The sequence below is a fragment of the Podarcis vaucheri genome, assembly GCF_965113315.1.
Source record: "Podarcis vaucheri genome assembly, chromosome: 9".
In the NCBI taxonomy this organism is placed as follows: domain Eukaryota; kingdom Metazoa; phylum Chordata; class Lepidosauria; order Squamata; family Lacertidae; genus Podarcis; species Podarcis vaucheri.
The window spans coordinates 73,369,450-73,393,664 of NC_138767.1; the positions used below are offsets into that span (position 1 = coordinate 73,369,450).

The window sequence follows — 24,215 nt, forward strand, 5'->3', positions numbered from 1 at the left end:
CCTTTTACATCCTTAAGATATCAATGACTTCCTTTCTTCTCTTTCCATGGTTCATTCTACATATCATAAATCCCTGCATATTTTCCAAAACCTATCCCATTCAGTATTCCATTATTGCATCCATCAAAACTTATTTATACTGTGGAATCTTATCTTAATGCTGCCAGCGTTTTCAGCTGTATTTCCCATATATCCAATAAACATTTTCCAATCTTCTTTAAACGTATGTTCTTGTTCTCTTATTCTATATGTTAAGTCAGCAAGTTGTGCATGTTTTGTCAACTTAAGTTGCCATTCTTCTTCAGTTGGGGCTTCACTCGTTTTCCATTTTTTGGGGGGCTAACAAAATGCAGGCCGCAGTAATAGCGTACATAAATAACACCTGGGAATTTCCATCTGAATTATCCCCAGCAGAAAGGACTGCCCACCTGTTATCATCCTCTGTCTGGCTCTGTCTTAGCAGTTTCAGAATGAAATGTCTCAGCAACAGTTGTTTTAAATTACTTTCTTTTGACCCTCAAGTCTTCAGAAAAAAATCTGCCAAAACCTTCAGTCGTTTGATAACTAGGAAGTTAAATGGAAAATCAGCATCAGGCAGTATATTTCACGCAGTTAAAGGGTATATTTTGCAAAATTATAAAGAGCCTTTTTTAAAACTTCTTAAAAGAACCAAAAAATAATACCCCAAACCTCCCTCCCATCTGTATAACAGCCAGGAATACACTTTTTGAATTGAGACTTTGAAGCTTCTTTGATCTCAACAAGAATAAACCCTTGTTTAAATTTCTCATTTAAAAACAAGGGGACCTGAAAAGTTCTTCACTTAAGATTATGTGCTTTCAGTGGTTTGTCTTTTTGCGTCATCTATGAATGATGTTACTGTAATGTGAAAATGAGGGGAAATGGGTGTGTAGCCCAGCCACTGCTGTTGCCTTATGTTCACATTATAACCACCTAGCACAGAAAACAATGTTCTTTGGCTTTTATTCAGTTTTATACTTTGTCCACTTGATGGTGTTGCAGAGTTATTTACTGTCAGGCTGGTTAATTGCAAGAGGAAATGGGAATATATAAATGCTAGATAAAGTGCCATGTGTTTTGCACATTCCATCCCAGCTTAGAAGAAAGGCGCATAGAATATTAACAGCAAATATTACGGAAATGTTGAGGGAGGGGGAAATTGGTGAAAGATGCTTCCTCCTTTAAAATCATTTATGTGTTTCTCCAAATAAATTTGTATTGTTCAGAGGGTCGAGCAATGCCTTTTACCAGGTCCGTTTTACATGAGAACACCCTGAACACTTAATTTTTGCAGTACTGGTTGCTTTAAATTTTAAACAAAAATAAATAAATTATCAGGAGCACCTGCATTTCTGATCACTAGTTCTGCAGGCTGAATGACGTGTTCTAAATAAATGAACGACCCACGGCCTAGGTCTTCCTACCAAAGGGACAGGTTCCGTTGGCTTTAAGAAGTTAATGCCTGAAAGTAATTCTAAAAAGAAAGGGGAAATAAGCAGAACTTGCAAGCAAGAAGTTATCCAAAATCCTCTGCACGTGCTTGACTATTCCCCAACTGAAATTGCAGCCATGATTTCTGGTGGGGTTTTTTGGCAAATAAAACGTATTGAACTATGTTTTTAAAATAATTGTATTCTGTTACATTTCCAAAAGTTGGTGGCACAAAAGTGGCAAACATTAAGCTGAACACATTAATCATTATCAGATGCAACTTTCATGGGGAATTATTGTGTTCCTGTTTGTGTGCGTATATGCACATGTAGGGAAAATGTAACGTGCTGTGGCCCTCACAAATGCCATAGATTTGAAATATTGGATTATCCGCATGCTTCTCTTTCCAACTCTGCACAATATGCAGCTACAATAACAGGAGCTTAGCGATCTATTTCCAGAAATGATACCTTGGGTTTTTACAAGGCATGGTGCAATATTGTATAAAATTCTACTAACATGAAAAATGTTGGGCGTCATTGCAGTTACTGTGACCTCCTTTAGCTCCCCCCATTTTTTTAGTTCCTACTAATACTTATGAGACTTTTCTTTAAAATCTAGATTAAAAATGTCCACTCTTGGTATTCAAATGTATGCAAGAAGGGCTTTTTTTTTTGGGGGGGGGAATAAACCTCACAAATATCTTGCTTAGATCTGGAGCATCTCCCTAGCTTTGATCTATAATGTAGCAATGTGTCAGGCACCCCAAAGTAGTTTTATGTGCTGTAAATAGGAAAAGCTGAGTAGCTTCATGCTTCATTGATTTAAAAGTTCTACAGGAGCTGTGAGATCAAAGAGAAGCTTAATGGTTTTATGCTACCCTTCATATCTGTCAGTCCACTTATATGAGGAGGCTGAGCTTGGGCAATTAGTTAACAGCGATTCTTTCACCAGATCAGTTGTTCTTCCTCAGATTTTATTTGTGCATCCATTAAATACCGTACTTCATCAGATGTAATACTATTGCATCTGTTCCATGTGGCAGATTTTATTACAGTGGTACATCGGGTTACAGACGCTTCAGGTTACAGACGCTTCAGGTTACAGACTCCGCTAACCCAGAAATAGTGCTTCAGGTTAAGAACTTTGCTTCAGGATGAGAACAGAAATCGTGCTCTGGCGGCGGAGCAGCAGCGGGAGGCCCCATTAGCTAAAGTGGTGCTTCAGGTTAAGATCAGTTTCAGGTTAAGAACAGACCTCCGGAACGAATTAAGTACTTAACCCGAGGTACCACTGTATACTGTTAGCAAAATGGTCATCATTATTATTGATGGTGTGTGTGTGTGTGTACTGTAGTTGGAAATATTATTATATTTATATTATATTATTATTATACAAATATTATGGTGGGATCTTTTTATTATGGTGGTTACAGCCCTCAGTCTCAGCTGTGATTTCTTGTAATTTGTCCCCAAGCCCAGCACTTTACTTTTCTATAGGAATGAATGGCAACCATTCTACAGGATTGAATGGCAACCATAGGAAAGTAAAGAGGTTTAGTACATTAGGGATGCCACTGGAGTGGGTTTTGGCCACTGAAATGCAACACTTTTTTTGAACAGCTGTTTACCACCCAACTATGGTGAATATTTGCCGTATATAATGTATGTATAAATGGAACTGGAATAAAGGTACACCTTTAGATCATGAATCTTTAGGTCATTTTGGTGTTATATGGTTACAGCATGGAATGAAAATAAAATTGCTTTCTATCTTCTGTTACGTGTTCCAAGGTTATACAGTGGTACTTCGGGTTAAGAACTTAATTTGTTCTGGAGGTCCGTTCTTAACCTGAAACTGTTCTTAACCTGAAGCACCACTTTAGCTAATGGGGCCTCCTGCTGCCGCTGTGCGATTTCTGTTCTCATCCTGAAGCAAAGTTCTTAACCCGAGGTACTATTTCTGGGTTAGCGGAGTCTGTAACCTGAAGCGTCTGTAACCCGAGGTACCACTGTATTGCTGTTTGGAGCCTATTAAAGAAATACATGTAAAATTTATGAAATCAACAATTCAAAGTTTCAAAAAAAGAAGTGATATTGTTTATTTAAAAGTGTAGGTTATTTCCTTTATGTTTCGAAAATATTTCTATATTAAGGATTAGGTAATTTGCAAATCTAAGTTAATTGACTAACACCAATTTTTTAAAAAACTAGGTTCTTAATCAACAAAAATGGCTGGCAATTTAATGTGGTTGACATTGCATGAATGTGGCTCTGATGGAAGCAGTGGAAACTTTAGTAAATGTAGTATGTACTAGTTCAAGAAAAGGTAACATTCTATTCATGTACCATTCCCTCCCCACTCCTCTCATTATATATAAGGGTCTGATGACTTCTGTTTCAGTGTATCTGAAGGAGTGTGCATGCACATGAAAGCTTATACCTAAAACTATTCAGTTGGTCTCGTAAGGTGCTACATTATAATTTTTAAATTCTTTTGGAAGGATTCTTTTAACGACTTTCTTAGATCATATAACCTTTTTGAAGACTTGATTCTTTTCAGGGAGTTTTTAGGTTTTTAAAGAAGAGTCTTTTAAACTATCTTTTTAAAGAACTGTTTTAATTTATTTTGACTTCTGTTCATGTTAACCAAGCAGCCAAGGCCTTTGATTAGCAGCCAATGTGTTTAGTTATTGCTACTTCAAGGGTTTCTAAAGCAGTTGGAAAAACAACCCCTTGCATAAATGTTTCTATAAGAGAGAGGGATGGCTCATGTGAATATGTTCCAGTAGACTTCTCTTGATAAGATAGGCAGGTTCAAGCACTGTCACGTCCTTATTAATGAATAAGAATGAATACATGATGGAGCGCGAGAAATGGGAAGGATGCTGGCATGGGATCTTTTAAGAGCCCTTTATGAAAATCAAGCTCTACTGCAACTGCCAGAGAAAGGTCAAGTGTGAATTCTTACATTCAGCTCAGCTTCTTTGGTTGAAACGCCTTTAGAATCATAGAATCATAGAATTGGAAGAGACCACAAGGGCCATCGAGTCCAACCCCCTGCCAAGCAGGAAACACCACCAGAGCACTCCTGACATATGGTTGTCAAGCCTCTGCTTAAAGACCTCCAAAGTAGGAGACTCCACCACACTCCTTGGCAGCAAATTCCACTGTCGAACAGCTCTTACTGTCAGGAAGTTCTTCCTAATGTTTAGGTGGAATCTTCTTTCTTGTAGTTTGGATCCATTGCTCCGTGTCCGCTTCTCTGGAGCAGCAGAAAACAACCTTTCTCCCTCCTCTATGTGACATCCTTTTATATATTTGAACATGGCTATCATATCACCCCTTCCCTCCTCTTCTCCAGGCTAAACATGCCCAGCTCCCTTAGCCGTTCCTCATAAGGCATCGTTTCTAGGCCTTTGACCATTTTGGTTGCCCTCCTCTGGACACGTTTAGTGAATGGAATCAAAGAGATGCAAACATGTTTGTCTTGTCCTTTCTCCACCCCTCACCCCCCGCTTCCAAGTTACCTGATATTCCAGTCTACCCCCTCTCATGTCTTCCATCAAGCTTTGGTATTGTGCTTCCTTGCTCCAAAGCTTGTTCACTCTTTTGTGAGAAAAAAGCTCTATGCTTGCTGTAGAATTGGCTAAACTGAAGAATACGATCTTGCCAATATGATCAACACATGGCATTGGTTTCTGGTGAAGCCCAGAATAGACTTCTCCATTTTGTGTGGAGACTACTTAAGGAACACCCTTCCTCTCCAGACTCCATGGCAACTTTCATTTTAACCAATATTCACTATAATTTCTCCAAATTATGAATTAAAGCTGAATGATCTTGACATTCCAGTAGGCAGGCTTTGCCCAAATTCATTATCATATTCAGCACACATAATGTGCTATTATGCCAATGTTTTAAATAAGTAATTAAATGGGGCCAAATCACAAATATCAGTATAATTTTACCTAACAGCTACAAGATACTGCAGAGGCTGAATGCAAATAATCTAATTAATAACTACCATCAAAATTTGGAAACTATGTTCCCTGAAACCTCAAATGTTTCAGTTGCGAACAGTTCTCTTGACGCTCGCGGTACCTTTCCCAATCTGCAGTATACATTATAGCTGAGCTATTATTGATTTGTCCCAAAGCATTATGGAGAAATTTGTCTCTTTCTTTAGAAGTTTTCTCTTTTGAAGCTTTTTTTTTTTTTTGGCAATGATATGTTAAATCTGATAGCACTGTGGTTACTGTTCCTAATAGGTTCAACAATACTTACCGTATTTTTCGCTCTATAACATGCACCAGACCATAACACGCAAGTAGTTTTTAGAGGAGGAAAACAAAAACAAAAATATTCTAAACGAAATAGTGGATATATGATTTTTGTGGTTCATGCTGTGGCCACAGACATGTGATCTGACAGTGAGTTTGGAGTAGCCCAATGCAAAAATCCTGAGGATCCATGCTTTGTAACCACAGAGGAGGGAAGGAAGGGGAACCATGGATCCTCTGCTCACGACTGCAGCAGACCCCCCCCCCGCCACCCACAGGGATTCGCTCCATAACACGCACAGACATTTCCCCTTACTTTCTAGGAGGAAAAAGTGAGTGTTATGGTGCAAAAAATACGGTACACAAGTTTACAGGCATCATTTAGGATTAAGGCCATGGTCATCTCCCCTCTGATGGCTCCCAGGAAGGGTGGTGGTGTACCATCATTAAGGACATCTAGAAATGCTACCTCTTTGTTGTCAGCGGAACGCACATTTACCCAGTCTGTGTGAGGGCAAGAAGTCACCCATTACTATGCCATTTCACCCTCTGCTTAATTTCATTTTCCACCTTAAGATCGCTTGGGGATGGTACTGCATCCCCAGTACTAAATCATTCTTTTGAGGTCTGGTACTGACACTCACAGCGATCTTACACAAGAGTCTGCCCCTTTTGGAATTTATCGATTGTTCTCTTTGATGTACAGAGTGACAATGCTTACAGTACACCCTTTCCTGTAGACAACCATATCCAGTGCCGGATTTACGTACAGTGGTACCTCGGGTTAAGTATTTAATTCGTTCCGGAGGTCCGTACTTAACCTGAAACTGTTCTTAAACTGAAGCACCACTTTAGCTAATGGGGCCTCCTGCTGCTGCCGCGCCGCCAGAGCACGATTTCTGTTCTCATCCTGAAGCAAAGTTCTTAACCCGAGGTACTATTTCTGGGTTAGCGGAGTTTGTAACCTGAAGCATATGTAACCTGAAGCATATGTAACCCGAGGTACCACTGTATAAGCTAAACAAGCTATAGCTTAGGGCCCCACTCTCTTGGGGGAGGACCCAAAAAAATTTAAAGGAAAAAATGCATCTGGATGTGCATTTCCAAAATATAAGATAAAAAAGAAATAAAATAAAACCTACATACAGCAACAGTATTTGGTGTTGTGTAGGCTCCTATGATGTAAGTAATGCTAGCCTGCTCCCTAAAATAACACTGGTTTGCTCATTTCTATATGTGGGGTGCCTACAATAGAAATCGAGCTCCGGCGGTGTGGAGGCAGCAGGAGGCCCCATTAGTTAAAGTGGTGCTTCAGGTTAAGAACAGTTTCAGGTTAAGAACGGACGTCCAGAACAAATTAAGTTATTAACCCGAGGTACCACTGTATGCATGATCCCGAGAATCAACTATTTGACTGTGGAGATAAAACTGTAAAATAGTTCTGAAGCTACAAGACAGGCATGGAGGTTCCTCCTTTAGCTTGACAGGAATATATTCCCTGGGTTAATTTTTTTTTTTTTTGATTGGGACAGCTTTTTAATCTGACTCTTGTTATGCTACTGGAGTTTAATTATAGGCCGCTGAGGAAGTTAAACTTCTTAGAAGAATACAAGCAAAAGCTAGCACTGAAGTAAATATCTGTTTAATTTACAAACATCAGTAAAGGTACTGATATCAGTCCAAATAAGACAAAGAAACACCGTATTACACATGTACATCTAACTTTTTCTTTTAAAAAAATTGAAAAAAAACACCCCCATTACGGGGTACCCCGAGATTTACTGGAAAAAAAGAACACAACCAACTATGAAGAATTATTACCAATTCTATATTGTGATTTAGCAGCAAAAAATGTTAACAAAGGGAAACATTAGGACAAGTAAAGTAGTTTTAATATTTGGGAAAAGTCACAGTTCTTGGTAATACAGCCTCTTTTTTAATTTTAAAGGGAAGGATACTCCAAGGGAATATTAGTTTGTAAAGGTCTACTTTTCTAGTGTCAAGTTTCTACACATCATTTCATTTTCTGCAAAGCAATGTATATCAGGGAAATGCTCAGTTCCATACATTTGCCATCTACTGTAAAGACTCTTTCACCCCTCACTCGTTACAAGGACTTGAGAGATGCCCCTGCTATCGTGAAAACTACAACCTGTTGTTGCTTCTGCCATCCAGTTCTTTCAGTGACACCAGGCAGATGATAGGTTGCCAAGGAGAAAAAAACAAACCCAGACCAAATCTATTTACCCCGTGAGAACATGCCATGTTAGTCCTATTGCAACTATCCTGATTAAGTCTTCTTTTAAAAAAAAACAAAACAAAACCCCAACAACAACAGGAAGTACAAAAATATCAGGACAAATATAAATTAATATATATTAAAGCATTGGAAAAAAACAGTAAAAGGGGTGGCCTAAATGTTAAGTACAGTGTACTTTGATACAATAAATATTTCTCAATAAACCGAATACTGTATAGAGTTGCTCAGAACTCATAAAAACAAAACTCCATATTATACCTAATTTTCCCAACAATAATCTATTTTTTATCCTCCCCTTAACATTTATATTACAAAAAAAATTAATACTGGAAGAGGGTAGATAAACACTCATTCAATTTCTTCTTTTGCTAACATGCCGACATAAAAGAATATACCAGGAGATTTTAGGGTTATGGTGACTTCTCTTCTGTTAAGGAGGCAAGATGTTTCATTTTCCCGACTTGATTATTTTATGCCGTACAAAACGCGTAACATAAATCTGCGCAAAAGGATTTCTGTTCGCCTTGTGCCTTTTCATTGCACGCCCTGGAAGAGTTTGATATGATCTTGTCGAGAGAGTAAAACCAAAAATGACGACAACGAAAAACTAGTTAAGGAAGTAAAAAAAGAAAGCAAAGCCTCAGACTCTGGGGTTGATTTTTCATCAATAAGATTGTAGGGTTGAAAGTCACTTGAGCAAAGTGCCTGTTTATCTTCAAAATGTTACAAAGAAGGGCTGATGTTAAAAGTTGTTAAGTTTTTCCATCACTGTTGAAATGTTACCAGGTATTTTTATTGGGTACAAGAAGTCTCAGTTCAAGCACTTAATTTTTGTTTTGTTGCAGTTGAAGAAAAAAGTCTTTATTCTCATAATAAAAATAAGTCTGTTCTGTATTTTACAATATATTTCAAATATTTCCACTATGAAGCATTAATTAGTCCCAAGACACGGTCAATAAGTATACAACATTTAAAAAAAAGACAAAAGTGGAGCGAAAAAGGGCATGTTTAGGAGGGGCACGCTGTACAGCTGCACTTCACAACCTTCTCGACCTCATCCACAAATGAAGACCCGTCAGTGCATTCAAAAGAATATTTCCGCCTCTTGCTCCTCAATGGTCCGCAGCACTGCCCATTCGAACAGCCTCCTCTGCATTCTAGTCTCGATACCTTCTTGGTCGTCTGGCACGCGGCATAACCTTGCTGCTTTTGGAAGTAATCTCTGACTCGTTCCCCTCGACAAGAGATTTCTGCAACGTGAAAAAGAGCAGCCCCCAGATGACACACCATACAATGATATCAATCGTTGGCATCTACTAAGAAGATGAAATGCGTCTAAATATAGACTCTTGTTTACATTACTTTTATCTTGGAAAAATAAAGGTTCTGGTACACAGGATTAAAAAAAGCAGATTGCGCTTTTTTTTCCAGATTCGCTTATTCTTTAGTGGTGATTTATTCCTAAACCCATAAATACGCTGCTATTACAATGACAAGAAAATTGGAAATTTAATTCTTTTTCCTTTATTACAAAAATACACATCATCTATTCCTAACAGCACGACCAGCTGGTTTCTTTTACTGTTGGGAAGTACTTGAGACAGCATGCAATTTCATTTATTAGACCTTGAGTTAAATATTATTCAATCTGTTATTTAATAGAAGCTACATTCCACTAACTTCATAAATTACTGGGACATAAAAACAGTTTAAATAGGAGACATCTGGGTTAAAAACCCAAACCCCATATTCTATTCTAGTCACATTGATGCAAAGTACAAAATAAATATATGTCAGCTGAAGAAAAAAAGTTGGGGGGAGGGTGGAGAGAGAGAAAAGTGAAAGAGCCTTGATAGACAAGGAAAGAAAAGAACAAGATGACAGTGGAGGGGAAAATATCCTGTTTTTATCCATCTCACCTGTATAATTCGCTGTGATAAATCAGTTGAAGATGAGAGGTCAAAAGTAGAGTTTGTGATAAAACTAGGAGCAGAATCATTGGATTTGGCTTCGCAGTTGCAGAAGGCAGAGAAACAATAAATACAGAAAGATATAGCAGGTAAAAGGTGGCAGTTCAAATATAGTAAAAAGTCGCTTCTGAACAAAGAAAAAAGTTTTCACAGCAAAATACTTGATGGGGGAAAAATCTTCCAAGTGCTAATATTAAATTCAAAGATCATTTTTAATATTAAAAAAAATCCTCTTCATTATTATATTAAAAAAAATATTCCTTTTTCACTGAGAGAAGCTCTGTAGAGCTTAGGGTGGGATAAAGGGGGGAAGAAATAATAAAAAAGAAGCCCAAAGAAAAATGTACTGCCATGTGTGCAAGACTGGGGTTTGTTTGTTTTTCTCCATCTTTATTATGTTTCGACAATAAAACGAATATTTTCCCTCTTATGTGAAACTGTGACAAACTGGTTATCTACCTTTATCGCAGCTGTCCCCAGTGTATCCGCTGCTGCACTCGCAATACGGTTTCCCATGGCCTGAAAGCCTGCATTTACCGTGTTTACATCGGATGGACTGGCAGGGGTTAGGCAGTTCTTCATCCTCATCACAGAGGACACCGACACGTCCCTGCAGGCATTTACAACTGTATGAAAACGCATTGATTGGCAAGCAGCTACCATGCACACATCTACAGGGGGAGACAAGCCCAAGAGAATAAAAATAAATTACTGTATTCATTCCAATCCAAGGCTAAGCGACATTAACTGTAAAACAAAACAAAAAACTTTGGACTGTGCTCAAAAAGGAAATGGCTCATAGGGTTTTTACTTCCCCTTCCTTTTTAGAACGCGCTACATGTCAGTACGACATGGAGCGAAGCCGTTTGGCCTGCGCTAATTGGTACGCAAGGTTAGTGCAACGATACGGAAGAAGGTAGCCCGTTTGTTTTGTTAGTACTGGAATTTTGCCACTGTAGATGTGTTATGGAAGACCTGAGCAAGGTGTCACAGGTGCCAAATTCTGCATTCCTCAAGATCCCTGCCCTCCCCCCCCCCTTTAAGTGTTAGAGACTCTGTGGGCAAGGAATGCATAATCTGGCTTAAAATGACTGAGGTTGATACGAGCTATTAATGATCAACAAGAGGAAGAAGAAAAAGAAGAAGACATGGCTTACCTGTAATCAGGGCTGGCCCACCCATAAGCCAAGGTGAGGCAACCACCTCAGGCAGCCTGATCCACAGGGGCAGCAAATCCGCCCTCCAAGAAATGAATTGCCCGCTGCTTCCACAGTGGTACGCTCCTTGAAGGCTGGATCTGCCTCCACCTTGGCAGTGCCACCCAACCACCTCTATTGCATCCTCTTGGTGAATGAGAGACACTGCTGGTCCACTCCCACCCTTGATCCCAATGTAGAACTTCACTCAGCCCTTCTTCCCTGGTGGGAGGGAGGTGTTTTGTGGTCTGCCTCGGGTGCCAGAATGTCTTGAGCCAGCCGTGCCTGTTGGGCTCTTTTCACCCCATCCCCATGGAATTCAACAATTGAGAAAGCCCTTTTGGACTTTGACCAAAGAGAACATGGCATTGAGATTTAAGATAAAACTTAGCAATCAGAAGGTAGATATAAACAAAGTCGTTTTTCTTTTCTTTAGCACTGATGAGTGAATTGCTACCTGAATGCTTGCATGATGCAGTAATACCTCCATAAAAGTCCGCCTTGTCTAGCGTCCATTCCGGCGAATGTCCGCGGCAAACCCGGAAGTATCAGAACGGTTTACTTCTGGGTTTGCCAATTGCGCATGTGCAGAAGCGCAAACCGTTCTGCATGTGTGCGCAGATGCGGCGCTTTGCCCTGCGTCCTTTTTGGCTAGCGGCTGGGGCTCCGGAACGGATCCCAGTCGCAAAACAATGTACAACTGTATAAAATCCCTGAGACAAACTGGATGGGATGTTAAATGCACCTTCACATTTAATGTGGATGTTCTGAAAAATGCAGCGCGCACTGCTTTGGGGTGGGGCTGATAATCATTAAGATCATAGAGGATGGAGAAGAGCAACTAGCTCTTTCCTCCCCTGCTGCGATATGGATGAAAATTGATCCCTTGAAGCTGCTATTTGCATCGGGAGCAATGCTTGAGAGCTGTTCATAGTCATAGTTTTAAAAAAAAAAGCAATTACAAACCAATGGTCCTTTTTCAATCATCAAAATAAGATTTTAGAGAGGTGTTAAAAACTCAAGAGAATGGAATGATGACATTTTATTCATTTTTTAAGCTACAATCTCCTCTTGTAATGTTGTCTAGAAATAATGAGGAAACTAAATTTGCAAGGGAAGAATATAGAAAGGTGGTCTAAAGATGGCATGTGATCCAGTAGCAGCCTGCTGGTTGTTGAACGATGGCATTCAACAACTTTTGATTAGTGTATTAATTCGCTAATCAGCAAACTAGGTAAGATGTGGTCCAAAAGGTGGGCAATTATATTCTGCGCACCCACCCCAGAGACTTTCAAGTGTGCTACTACTTTTTAAAGCCTACCGTACTCCACTGTACATACATGTAAAATACATGTAAAATATTAGAAAGGGACTTGAACAAGGACTTACTTATTTCCTAAGCAAGGATCATTGGCTTGCTGATCACAGAGTAGGCCAGTCCATCCTCCATCACATTCACAAGCAAAGCCTGACTGGCTAGTCACATGGCAGGTCCCATGGACACACATTTTCTTATGACAAGGTTCGCAGCCTGGCAAAATTCCAACTTGCAGTGGGACATTCCTAAAGTCCTGCAGTTCACTATTGATGTATAGATTACGGATGCAGCCATGAAAACTGGTGCCATTTTGACCTGGAGACTGGCGCAGGGCAGCAACATTGTTCTTCATAGGCATGCCTGGAAAACAAATAAGCCATCAACTTGTTACCTATGAAATGAATTTTCATAATTACTTGAAGATCACCACTGCTATTTAAAAACCTAACTGTGATTAGCTATGGGTACATTGAGATATCCAGATAATTTCCTCACCGTTACAAAACAACATTTTCAGTCACCACATCTCTACAGAGCTATGTTGACTGAATGAATAATGTGGAGGCAGACTTAGATGTCCTAGTGTCAAGTACATACTGCAGTTAAATGCCTGCAATGTAGATGGGATAACATTTCACCCGAAGGTAGTGCCATGTGGATCTGAATGCAGCCAGACTCACAGGCTATGTACACATTCCTGTTTACACTGCATCCTATGCACACCTACATTTGGTTTTTGAAGCTGTATACACGTGGTGTTAGCTGCAATCCACATTTATCCTGTAGGTTCTTGAGAAATACTACATTATGACGCATTCCCCACAAAACCAGAACCAATCCGATTTGAGAATTGCAGGACATACTCTTTGCACACTGGTGTGGAAAGTCAGCTGGGTGGAAAAACAACCAATTGCACTGATGTGTACAGTGACATGCAAATGTGATTTGAAACACATCAGGGCAAATGACTTCACTGTGTTTTAAGTCAGTAATGTATACACAGCCACTGTTTGATTCAGAAGGGTCTGATTTGTCCCAGGGCATAGCTAACATTTCTGTAATGAGGCTGGTTTAGAAAATGCACACCTGTAAAACCAGAAATTGTCATAAATATTGCTTCAGTTGGTGTACAGTATTAACTAATATATATAATTTGCATTTCCCCAGACTATATATGCTATTTATACTCACAATAGAAACACTGTACACACTGTTTCCTTACCTCCTACATAGAGCGGGGAGTCAAAATTCAAAGTGGATTGTTTAGATAAGTTGCTGATGATTTTGGGACTTCCTCCATCAACAGACAAAGACAGAATCTGATCCATGGCCAGTAACTCAACTATATGGAAGTTTCCATCATTGATTGTCTCAACACTGGAAGAAGAATAAAGGATATTTTAAATATCCGAGACATTGAATGTTCTTCCTTAGCACAGTATAGATGAATAGCCAGACATTCAGTATTCAGAAAATTACAAGGAATAGACCAAGACCATTTTCCTGGTTATGCATAACGTAGTGAACTCAAACAACTTCGAGCTGTCGACTGTCTTCAGTTTGTGCTACAGTTTTTGCAGAGAACAGTTGTAGATTCTAGGCAAGATTCTCTAAATGTTCAGGTATCATGAGCTGTGGCATCCCAGAGAACTGCACTTTCCTGGCTGACTTGAACATACAGACGAGAAAGTCAACAGGCAATTAAAGTCACCAAAAACAGACTGTTTGCAGCCGTAACCCTTGACCTTTTTATCGTTTAAAGGAATATGCCAACGCCATGTTACTTCAAAAACAGACATATTATAGGGAAACCCAGAAACCAATAAGTTTTACTTTACACCTTTCTTCCACCACATTCAGAGCATGGCAGCTTCTTGTATGCAGGCCTGAAATTCTTAAAGACTACATTTAAATACAGGCCTAGCTGATACTCGGTCATCACTTGGCCAATATAAATCTTCAGAATTCCCCTAGCAGACCATGCCCTGTCCCTCCCAATTATCACAAGAGAGGACAAGAATCTGAGTAGAGACAAGAAATAAAGGGCAGAGCACCAGGCATTTGGAGAAAAGACCAGGTGTTTGTAAACAAGTGTGTTTGCGCCTTCACCTTTGAGCTATTGCAACCAATGGAACCTTCCCTCCATGGACAAAAACAAAAGTGGCAGGGTGTGTGTGTGTTTTTTTATCATAACTACAAGCCCTTCCTGCATATCACAGCTGATGTTTTCCTCTCCACATGGCTATTTAAATTTCGAAAATTATACCTTAACTGCAATTATACATCAAATGCCCTGTCTAATTTGGCCCTCAGACTTTTGCTGTGTTTATTTTGCCATTCGTTTGGTTACCTGGGGTTGGCTTTTACTTCATTTTCCCTATAGCACAGGGGTAGCCAACCTAAGGCCCGGGGGCCGGATGTGGCCCAATCGCCTTCTCAATCCGGCCCGCGGACGGTCCAGGAATCAGCGTGTTTTTACATGAGTAGAATGTGTCCTTTTATTTAAAATGCATTTCTGGGTTATTTGTGGGGCCTGCCTGGTGCTTTTACATGAGTAGAATATGTCCTTTTATTTAAAATGCATCTCTGGGTTGTTTGTGGGGCATAGGAATTGGTTTATTATTTCCCCCAAAAAAATATAGTCTGGCCCATGACATGCTCTGGGGGACGGTGGACCAGTCCATGGCTGAAAAAGGTTGCTGGCCCCTGCTCTAGTGTCTCCCCCCTGCTGAAGAAGAGTTTGGATTTGATATCCCGCTTTTTCACTACCCGAAGGAGTCTCAAAGCGGCTCACATTCTCCTTTCCCTTCCTCCCCCACAACAAACACTCTGTGAGGTGAGTGGGGCTGAGAGACTTCAAAGAAGTGTGACTGGCCCAAGGTCACCCAGCAGCTGCATGTGGAGGAGCGGGGAAGCGAACCCCGTTCCCCAGATTATGAGTCCACCGCTCTTAACCACTACACCACACTGGCTGTCCTCTGCTGCTCCTCTGAACCAAATTGTCACATCTGGCAATGCCATGCAGGGGCTGCTGCTCTCCTCCATAGACAGAACCATTCCATGTCACGGTGCTTGTGTGAATAAATACCCAATTCATGGAAGGGACTGGAGAGGCTATCATAACTCAGTGCCATAAGAACCTTAAAATCTTTTGGAAGCTCTAAAACATTTGAGTGGGATCCAAAACAAACCTGCACACAAAGTCAAGCACATCGGTGCACACAGAGGGGTTTTGCCCAGCATCTGTCTCCAACTGCAGACTTCTGTGTTGCATCGAAGGCTGCTTCCCAGTGCAGTACTTTGAATTATTTTGAGAGAGCGTGTTCTCCATAACAGAGCGCACGCGTTGGCCAAAAAAGGCCATCCCACTGTTGTTGGGCAAATTGGCCACATGTCGTGATTGAGCAAGGAGCGTTGCTGGGGAGAATGTTATGTTGCTAAAGTGTGGGAGGGTCAGAGGTCTTAAATACAGGGTTCGCAGCCTGGGGCCTTCTCTCGGGCTGCGTGCACCGGATCACCCACCCACCCTCCCTGAAAAAGGGGGGTTCAGTGTCCTCTGACCTTGCTATGCCTGTCATGGGGTCGTCTGCCTTGGGGCAGGGGCCTGGTAGGAATTTTGTCCATTTGGCTGATTGGCTGGTGCCATTTGGTTTTTGCCTACTGCGTAGCAAATCGTCACAACTTGCAAGGTTGGCGGTTAGGCATTGGTTCAAATTGGTTGGTGGAGGGGTAAGTGCCTGCCCCTCCAATGGTGGTGCTGAAAGGGAATTCCGTTAAAGGAATCCAGGGGCTTGCCATCCCTTTCGTCCTTGTCCCTGGCATCGGACTTGAGCCATGCAAGCCCCAGGGGGCATGAGGGTGAGAGATGAGGGACTGATGCCCAGCTTCATTTCTCCCCAATATGGTTCTCCCTGACTGGCTTCTGCTGGAATCCGGAAGTCAGTTCTGTCCCTGGGCAAGGACAGATAGTCGTAACCAATGCCCAAGCAACCACTCATGTGTGTGTATTTAAATAAAGTTGTGGCCAAATTCATGCCAAAAACCTTAAACAAAAATTGATGTGTGAAGTGTGAGTTATTGGGGGGGCCTGGGAGACCTTGATGCGCAACAGCATGGGGACGGTAGGAGGACTAAAGGAGTTCCATTGCTCACATGGGAACCTCTGACTATGGATCCTAGCTCTTCTATGGAAGACGGATAATAAGGCTTGAGGAGCATCACATTTGACTTTCAAAGTTGACTAGGAGGAGAAAAAGACTATATAGATGGCTGTGATGGATTAAGGAAGCTGGAATGCATCAAGATGGAAATAATGCAGAGCTTTGGTTGCACGTTGCTTCCCAGAAAATAGCTGGCAAAAGCAGAAACTAAAATATAAATCCAAGAGCAATAATCCCCGAGTCTTTCCAGTTCCTCAAATACAAGGATCTAGTTTCAATCTCTTCTAAGTTTTCAAACAAGGGGGAAAAATACACTTAAGTATATCTTTATTCCCTTTTGTGCTTTAATGTTTAATGTCAGTACTTTTGTCCACAGTAATCCTGTTTTTATTCAACATGATTAAATGTATGCATGTGGAAAAAGAACATATTGGTTACACAAATTATGGTACTATAAGAAAAGCATGGTAAAAAGGAACAGAATATTTCAAAATCCTTTCAAGGAATATTAAAAGCCAGCTTTTATTATATAGAAAATGCAGAATTTTACAGGGATAATTTTTCTTTGGACTACATAAAAATTTCTTAGCATTCGACTGACATCTGGGTCCTTTGATATTATTGCAAAACAACTGTACTGAATGGCTTTAGTCTTTTAATTCCAGTTTTCTATTTGAGAGGAATTATTCGACAGGCATTGGTGGTGGTAGAAAACTAGCTTTAGCCCCTGGATGCAGACTGAGTATGTATGCCTCCATAACCTTTTGCTGCAAAGCCTCTCCTCCTTCCGGAGGGGAGGGATTGTGAGCAGGAGCCAATTCTCGCGTCACACAGGGGGCGTCTTGCCCCTGCCCTGTCATCATCGCTGGCGCGCCACGCCTCCCAGTTGGGCATCGAATCGGGTGACACTGCAGGGGTGTGGTTTAGCCGCTCAAATGCGTTGTTGGTGTATGGAGGGGCAAGGTGTGGCCATCGCCTACCCCTTCACTTATGGGTATTCCGTTAAAGGAATCCGGCGGTCGTGGATCCTGTCCGATGCCCTGCGTGGCTGGGGGCCATGGCACGACCCCCGGTGACATCAGGGGAGAGCTTATAGTTGTATTTGCATCAACAGGCTCCCCCTACTGGTGGATAACCCTCATCAGACTCGCCCCTCTCCGAGTGGGTGGAGTCAAATTTTCTGTGGCCCAATGCCTAAGCCAATACCTTCTCACATGCTGTAATCAATAAAGTTGTGGCCTTTTTCTAGCCCATTAACCTAATATACTGTGTCCACGTGTCTTTATTCCCAAGTGGGGGTCGGGTCCTTGAATCACAACTAGCTTTAGCCCCTGCCGTACCCTGTCCTCTACCCAACCCTCATCCCCAGTAGGAAGAAGCAGACATTGCCCTGGGTTCTTTATTATCCTCAGGAGTTCTGTGTACGTGAGAGAGGAATGACAGAGCCATGAAAGTGAACACAGAGAATTCTTCTTCAACCAGTTTCCTTTGCCCCACCACTTATGTTCTTTCCCTCCCTGAAAAACAGGGACTAGTAGCAGGTTTTAGTTGAGCTCCGTGGGGCTTACGCATATGTAGAATTGCACTTGGCCCTGAGTAGGGAAGCAGATGCAACTTGACACTAGTAAATTGCTTAAATTAGTTGAAAATAGATTAAATTGTTAATCATATGCAAAAACATAATGGTGTTTTTTTTAAAATAAACCTAATGATTTCATAAATTTTAAATTTGACCTTAAAACTGGATGGAACATTAATATATTCTCCAGAAATCTTTAAAAGCACGCTGTCTCTGAGTTAAATTTCACATTGGCCATCAGGTTAGATGGCCACCTGCCATGGATGCTTTAGCTGAATTTCTTGAATTGCAGGGGGCTTCCAACTATACAGTTCTATGATTCTATGATAGAATGGTATGCATCAAATTTTATTTTTTGTTCAATATTCTCCCAGATTATTTGTATTTATTATGACTCATCACTGTACCCTGGATTGTTCTGAATGACCACCATTTGGTAGCCAAGCCCAAAGCCAAAAGTCCTATTGAGATACATTTTGGCTTGCCTGCTGATGGAAGTGACCATGAGGTGATTTGATAATACCATCATTTAGCAGTTTTAAACCCCTAAGTAGCAGCGGTTGCCGAGATGTTACCCTGTTCACCTCTACATAGTTCCATCCTTATTTCAGACATTGTGATATATTGGTATATCATGATGTTTAGCTGGTGATATACTGTGATGTTGAAAACCAGGTATCGCCCAGCCATAGTGCCAGTAGCTATTGTGTGGGTGGAAATTCAGGCACCTCAAAGAATAGAAAGATATGGAGACTATATATATATAAATGAATTATTATTTATAGACCAACCTGTAAATGGCAGAGGCTGGGTATGATCCTGTATCATAACTGACCCTCACTCGTCCACGGTACAGTTCCACAGCTATATGGTCTCTGTCACCTTTATACAGTAAGATTCCACTATCCTCATCTGTGGCAATCTTGTGGCAAACCAAAGTTTTCATTAGAAGACCGGGAAAGAAAGACATTTCAAAAATATATATTTACTTCAAATGAAAAAAGGTGTATTGGGTTGCCCAGGTAACAAAATCAAACATTTATTTTCACTAATGTAATCAATTATTATTAAAATGGCAGTTTTGTGTAGCATTTGAGAGCCAGAGCCCTTAGTGCTGTTCTGCTTGGAGGCATTTTATGCATCACATTGAGAAGAAGAAGAAGAGATTGGATTTGATGTCCCGCTTTATCACTCCCCTTCAGGAGTCTCAAAGCGGCTAACATTCTCCTTTCCCTTCCTCCCCCACAACAAACACTCTGTGAGGTGAGTGGGGCTGAGAGACTTCAGAGAAGTGTGACTGGCCCAAGGTCACCCAGCAGCTGCATGTGGAGGAGCAGGGAAGCGAACCCGGTTCACCGGATTACGAGTCGACCGCTCTTAACCACTACACCACACTGGCGTCATGAGACAGACTCATGGTATATTCAATCATGGCATTTAAAAAAGCACAGCTCTTCCTTGCATCTCGCTGCTTTTCTCCTAAACCTCCCCAAACTAGGAGGTTAACTGCACTTGATGTGGCAAACACAACTGGGCAAAAGCAGCTTGGAGAGAGGTAGTTGCAAGGAGGAAACAATCAATGGGGAAAAGGTTAGACCCCTCGCCCTGGTCTCTACTTTCCCGAAAACGTTCCTTCCCCTACCCATCACCGTCATTCTTACGCAGTGAAGAGGCAGTGGCTTGGATTCATTAACCCACAATGGTAAGGCAGCATTGTGGCAAATGATGTAAAGCACATGCCTTAAATAGGAACACGGGTGGCGCTGTGGTCTAAACCACTGAGCCTAGGGCTTGCCGATCGGAAGGTCAGCGGTTCAAATCCCCGCGACGGGGTAAGCTCCTGTTGCTCGGTCCCAGCTCCTGCCAACCTAGCAGTTCAAAAGCATGCAAAAAAGTGCAAGTAGATAAATAGGTACCGCTCCGGTGGGAAGGTAAATGACGCTTCCATGCGCTGCTCTGGTTTCGCCAGAAGCGGCTTAGTCATGCTGGCCACATGGCCCAAAAAAACTGTCTGCAGACAAATGTCGGCTCCCTCGGCCAGTAAAGCGAGATGAGCGCCGCAACCACAGAGTCATTCATGACTGGACTTAACTGTCAGGGGTCCTTTACCTTTACCTTTCTTAAATGAGGGGTGAGTAATCCATGTCCTGGCACATGCTTTTGGGTTCCAGCTCCAATTAGCCCCAGCCGTCATAGCCCATTGTCAGGTATGATGGGAGTTACAGTCTACTAACATCTAGAAAGCCACAGTTTCCCCACCCCTTTCCTAAATGTTGTCAGAAACATGGGATGGGTTCCATAATTCCCACCACCACCAGCCATGCTAGGAATTTTATGATTGGTGGATTTAATAGCACCTTGCCTTACCTGAAGAGTGATATTGGTCTGGGGGTGAATCTTTGTTGAAGGAATCTGCAGGTAGGATTCTTTATTTACAAAATTTATGCTGACCAGCTTTTCGCATTTATCACCCTGGTAACCTGACAGACATTGACAGTTTGGCTCATTGGCTTTGATGATGCACTGGGCTCCATTTTGACACTCATAATTATCACATGGGCTGGTGCGAGGCAAGACCATTGGTGGTGAAAACTCACAGAAGAGTCCACTATATGCAAACAAAGACACAATTATGTCCAACAAGTTATTCTTTAGAAGTGATAGCAGATGTTTTGTCATGCTCTTCTGAATTGCCCTTACCTGTACCCTTCAGGGCATATGCATGTATAACCATTCACTGCATCAGTACACTGCGCTCCATTTTTACACTTGTTGTCTTGGCAGTCGTCATAGTCAACATCACAGTGATCTCCTATATAGCCTGGTGTGCAGTTGCATCTGCAGAGTGGAAAATACATGGGTAATTGCAATTCCTTACTGCTAAGCAGAAAGCTGTAGGTTTAAGGGTGCGAAGTGGGAAAGACAATGATTGTTAAGAAAAAATATCTTCAGTTTTCAAGATGTATTGTACTGTACTTTGAAGAAAGTATTTAGAGCTTGGTGGTGAAAGCTGGTATATTGATTGAAGACCTTGCTTTGCATGAGAGACCACAATTTAATGTTTGTCAGCTTTGCCTTGTTTTCTGTTTTGTCTGATTATCTGACATTATATCAAATATTCAGAATGTACATCTTGAGGGCTCTCATGAATCATTCTGACAGATCTCTTTGCAACTGGAGCCGCACACATACTTTTTCAAAATTAGCAAATACACGAACCTTAGTTGGAGAGATCTAGACAAATATTTTTGCTCAGAGCTTATACATGCTAACTTGAAAACATCAACTGAACTAATATTATACTTCATGTCAAATTAGCATGAATAGAAATGCATTTTTCACCTAACAAAGATGAAAAATGAGATGCTAGATTTAGCTGTTACCTATAAAGTTTTGACTCCACTTTTTCATGAGTAACGTCAAGTTTATTTTATCAAGGTCATAGGTTATGGGATCTTCAGAAAATGTTTAGGGAGAAAAACTGCTGAAATTTTTATTCCTTTCCTCTGGAAGGATGGAAAAGAGTTCAGCAACTACCTGGCCACTAGGCAGCCGGGCTTGCCTAAGGCCCCACCTTCATCTCACTGCCTCCAAAGATTTCCAAACGTGCTGATCAAGGTTGACTAAGTAGATAGTATGTACCGTACTTTTTGCTCCATTGGACGCAGTTTTCCCCCTCCAAAAACTGAGGGGAAATGTGTGTGCGTCCTATGGAGTGAATGCAGGCTTGTGCCCTCCCTCCGGCAGGGAGAGGCTGCACAGGGCTATGACTTCTTTAGCTCCACACAGCCTCTCCCGGCAGGGAGGGATTGCGCAGGGCTAAAGAGGAAGCCAAAGCAGCCAGCGCAATCCATCCCACTCACTGCCTTGGCTTGTGCCATAGCCGAGCACAACCCCTCTGGCACGGAGAGGTTGTGTGCAGCCTGTACGCTGCTCTTTGGGGCTGGGGGGGGGAGATTTTTTTTTTATTGATTTCCCCGTCTAAAAACTAGGTGCGCCCTATGGTCTGGTGCGCCCTATGGTGCGAAAAATACGGTAAGCAATCAGGTGAGCCCTAGGAGATGAGGGTCCCTTTCAAATTTCTTGGAACCTACTTTAGAAACCTTGTGAAGGTGTGCTACATAGAAACATGATGTTTCCCAAGCAGTTTCATGGATTTTCAAATAATAAGTCTAACCTTTCTCAAAGACTTAGGCCAGGCTTCCTCAACCTCGGCCCTCCAGATGTTTTGAGACTACAATTCCCAGGATCCCTGACCACTGGCCCTGCTAGCTAGGGATCATGGGAGTTGTAGGCCAAAACATCTGGAAGGCTGAGCTGAGGAAGCCTGACTTAGGCAGAGGCAGCACAGCTTTGGAGAATTTAAAAAAAGGAGAGTCCCACATTCTGCTAATCAGCTGACAAACAGGATGTAACAATTAGATCTGCTACAGACAGCTTGCATCCTCCAGACATTTTTTCCCCCCCAAAGGCACAGGTCAAATTACTTCCCAGGATGTAGCTTACTCATGTTTCTGATGCTTTACCTGGCTTCTGTCCAATAGAATTTATGAACAACTTAACCGCATCAAGAGGTTGCATGAGTTTCAGCTGATCTATGCCACATTCTTGGCTCAGAGATGTTTAGAAGAGATTTCTGCTTGGAAGATGAGACCTGTTTAGGCAAGCGCCGAGGGCAACAATGAAAGGTGGCAACCTTTGGACTGACACTTGGAGAAGGTGAGTTCTGGAACCCCCTTTTCTAGAAAAATATCACCGCCCAGATTGAATCTCTGGTACCAATCTATAGGTGGTGTGAAAGGCTTCCACTTCAGACCACCAAAATTCTGACCTATGTTTCCGAAAGATCAATCTATCAATTCTAGGCTGGCTCAAAGCATTATCCAGCAGTATAGCAAGAGAAGAGATGTTGGCACTAATTTATTGCAACAATGGGAATAATAGATTGGGTCGGAAATCCACGTCTATTATCAATAAATCTAAATTACTGGGCGGGGTAGAAGGGTTACAAGAAGTATTTTGCACTTCTCTTAGCAACAGCTCTTGCATTCTTATGTAGGACTAGATTACACATTAAGGTTCCTGCTTTTGCCTGGAAAAGTGTTCGTTACAGGCAAAATTTTCATACAGGTCATCTAAAAATACCTAGGATATCTTTACCACTCCAAAAACCAAACCAAGTACTAAATATCTATCGTTCCAAACATTGCCTAGGCATTCCATAAAATACCTTTCACCCAGTTTGTTATTTAATTTAAAATGTCAAAAAATAATATTCTGTGTGTATCTAAGTGCCACTCAAGTTTGACATGTTGTAAAAATAATATTAAAATTAACTATATTGTACAGTTGAATAATTCTGCTAAGATGGTTTGTAGATTACAAAGGCACTACAATTTATGCATGTGGATCTGGTTCAGTTGTCATTATAAATAAATTGCTATTTTCTTCTTAAAGTAATATTTAATGTTATCCCAAATAATAGAGAATATTTCTTAATTTTGTTACTTGCCTTACATTTCTAGTGAACATTGGCTAATCAATTGCACATAATTCCTAGCAACAACGTACAATGCCTAGGAAAAGCAAATTTTCATTTGAACCTGTTTGGTAAATTGACTTACAATATTTATCAATTCTTAGGAATACTGCTTTTTGTTCGTCATTTGTAACACTACTCAAATAGCACATACCGTAGTACATGAAGCTGTTATAAGTTACTTGTGAATTACAATGGCCAGGATTGGCTCAGCATTTCAGCGACGTAGGCCACAATCCTAACCACGTCCACTCAGAAATAAGTCCAGCTGAATTTAATGGGGCTTATTCCCAGGTACGAATCCCTGCAACGGGGTGAGCTCCTGTTGTTCGGTTCCAGCTCCTGCCAACCTAGCAGTTCGAAGGCTTGTCAAAGTGCAAGTAGATAAATAGGTACCGCTCCAGCGGGAAGGTAAACAGCCTTTCCGTGCACTGCTCTGGTTCACCAGAAGTGGCTTAG

General features: G+C 41.3%; 1 protein-coding gene across 6 annotated transcripts in view; it reads right to left on the bottom strand.

Moving 5' to 3' along the window:
• Positions 1-7,360: 7,360 nt before the first annotated feature.
• The window catches only part of SLIT2 (slit guidance ligand 2), a 242,582-nt gene continuing 225,727 nt past the window's right edge, over positions 7,361-24,215 (bottom strand). For 2 of the 6 annotated variants that reach the window (XM_082237337.1, XM_082237338.1), the window contains 8 exons: positions 20,918-21,055; positions 20,585-20,825; positions 19,009-19,139; positions 13,701-13,855; positions 12,550-12,838; positions 10,424-10,635; positions 9,914-10,002; positions 9,015-9,244 (listed from right to left, as the gene is read on the bottom strand). In XM_082237337.1, the coding sequence (XP_082093463.1) occupies positions 9,152-9,244; positions 9,914-10,002; positions 10,424-10,635; positions 12,550-12,838; positions 13,701-13,855; positions 19,009-19,139; positions 20,585-20,825; positions 20,918-21,055 (1,348 nt within the window). In that variant the 3' untranslated portion in view covers positions 9,015-9,151. Of the gene's footprint in view, positions 9,245-9,913; positions 10,003-10,423; positions 10,636-12,549; positions 12,839-13,700; positions 13,856-19,008; positions 19,140-20,584; positions 20,826-20,917; positions 21,056-24,215 lie in introns of all 6 variants that reach the window. The other 4 variants (XM_082237334.1, XM_082237335.1, XM_082237336.1 and 1 more) reach the window with 3 other exon arrangements.